The sequence below is a fragment of the Nanorana parkeri genome, unplaced genomic scaffold, assembly GCF_000935625.1.
Source record: "Nanorana parkeri isolate BGI_ZX_2015 unplaced genomic scaffold, ASM93562v1 scaffold81, whole genome shotgun sequence".
Classification (NCBI taxonomy): domain Eukaryota; kingdom Metazoa; phylum Chordata; class Amphibia; order Anura; family Dicroglossidae; genus Nanorana; species Nanorana parkeri.
In genome coordinates, this window is record NW_017306349.1 from 1,416,916 (window position 1) to 1,418,459 (window position 1,544).

At 48.9% G+C, this 1,544-nt stretch overlaps 1 protein-coding gene across 1 annotated transcript in view; it reads left to right on the forward strand.

Annotated features, from left to right (window-relative positions):
* Window positions 1-1,544, forward strand: part of PTGS1 (prostaglandin-endoperoxide synthase 1) — a 46,667-nt gene that overhangs the window by 42,932 nt on the left and 2,191 nt on the right. Inside the window, exon 10 of the mRNA XM_018576971.1 lies at window positions 551-698. Within this exon, the coding sequence (XP_018432473.1) occupies window positions 551-698 (148 nt within the window). The remainder of the gene's footprint in view (window positions 1-550; window positions 699-1,544) is intronic.

Genomic DNA, 1,544 nt, shown 5'->3' on the forward strand with positions numbered 1-1,544 from the left:
TTTTTCTATGGTTAGGGTTTTTTCTGAGGTTAGGTTTTTTTCTAGGGCCAGGGATTTTTTTTAGGGTTAGGTTTTTTCTGAGGTTAGGGTTTTTTTTTTCTAGGGTCAGGGATTCTGTTTTTTTTTCTATTGTTTGGGGAGTGTTTTCTAGGGTTATGGTTTTTATGGGGTTAGAGTTTTTTTTTGGTAAAAGGGAAAACTAAAACAAAGCAGCGCAAGTAGCCAATCATTCAATGTGAGGGGAAAGCAGAGTGACAGAGAGACGAGCTCATCACTGCGCTGCTTCTCCTTTCACTGGCCGGTCACAGGTTGGGGGCTCGTCCGGGATGACCTGGGCTCAGAGGAAGTGGGGTGAATGATGCGGGCCCCCAGACTGAGGATATCCAGTAGGAGGAAAAAAAGTACTGTGGGGGGTAAATCTCTATTTATAAGCCGAATATTGCAGAAAAAGCTGATTTTGTTATTTTGTTATTATTTTTTCTGGTGATTTTTGGGGTTTAGATTTTATTTAAATATCCGCAACCCATTCAAATTTTTTTTTCCTTTTTAGATTGGAGGCGGGAACAATCTTCACCCACATCTGCTATATATAGCTGCCGGGGTCATCGAAGAGTCCCGCAAGCTGAGGCTGCAATCTTTCAACGAATACCGGAAGAGGTTCGGGCTGAAGGCGTACAAGACGTTCCGGGATTTCACAGGTACAACCAATGGATGAGGCCGCCGAATGTTCACCACGTGCATCCGAAGCAGCAGGAGGGGGCGGAGACAAGATCAGTCACTCTGCACAAGCAGAGAGATCAGTGACCGGTCTTTTTTACAGGAGGGGGCGGAGACAAGACCGGTCACCCTGCACAAGGAGAGAGATCAGCAGTGAGCCGTCTTTTTTACAGGCGGGGGCGGAGACAAGACCGGTCACCCTGCACAAGGAGAGAGGGTAACAGTGAGCGGTCTTTCTACGCGATGCCGCTGAACCACGGACATCCCGCACTCAACTGCAGGCAAACGGCTCAATACATACATGTGTGCGTCTGTCCATCCAGTCCTGAGATTTACACAGCCCTCCCTGGCAGGGCAGGAAACCCGATTCCTCTCTGCTACACTCGTCACACTTACAGGTCTTGCCCCTCCCCCATTGAAAAGAAAAGCAGCAGATGGATAAGGTCATCTCTCTGCTCTCTCCTCCTATCAGCACGTCTCCTGTGAGGCTTCTCCCCTTCACAGCCTGAGCTGTGCTGTACAGGGGCTGCCAGAGGCTTCTCTGCTGCCGGCAAACAACATTTACAGGTCATGTCCCTCCCAGTCTGTGATTGGTCAGTGAAAGGAGAAGCTGCAGGCCCATCTCTCCGTCACTCTGCTCTCTCCTCCTATCCGCATGCTCATTGCACTGCTTCTCCCTCTCCCGCTGTGAGCTCGGCTGTACAGCGGCTGCAAGAGGCGGATAACCTGCAGGGACTTGCACATTTTGAAGGCAAGTATTCATTTTGTGGAGTTCAGATTTTATATTGAAAGAAAGAAACTCGATATTTGGGGGTCATTTCCCATTA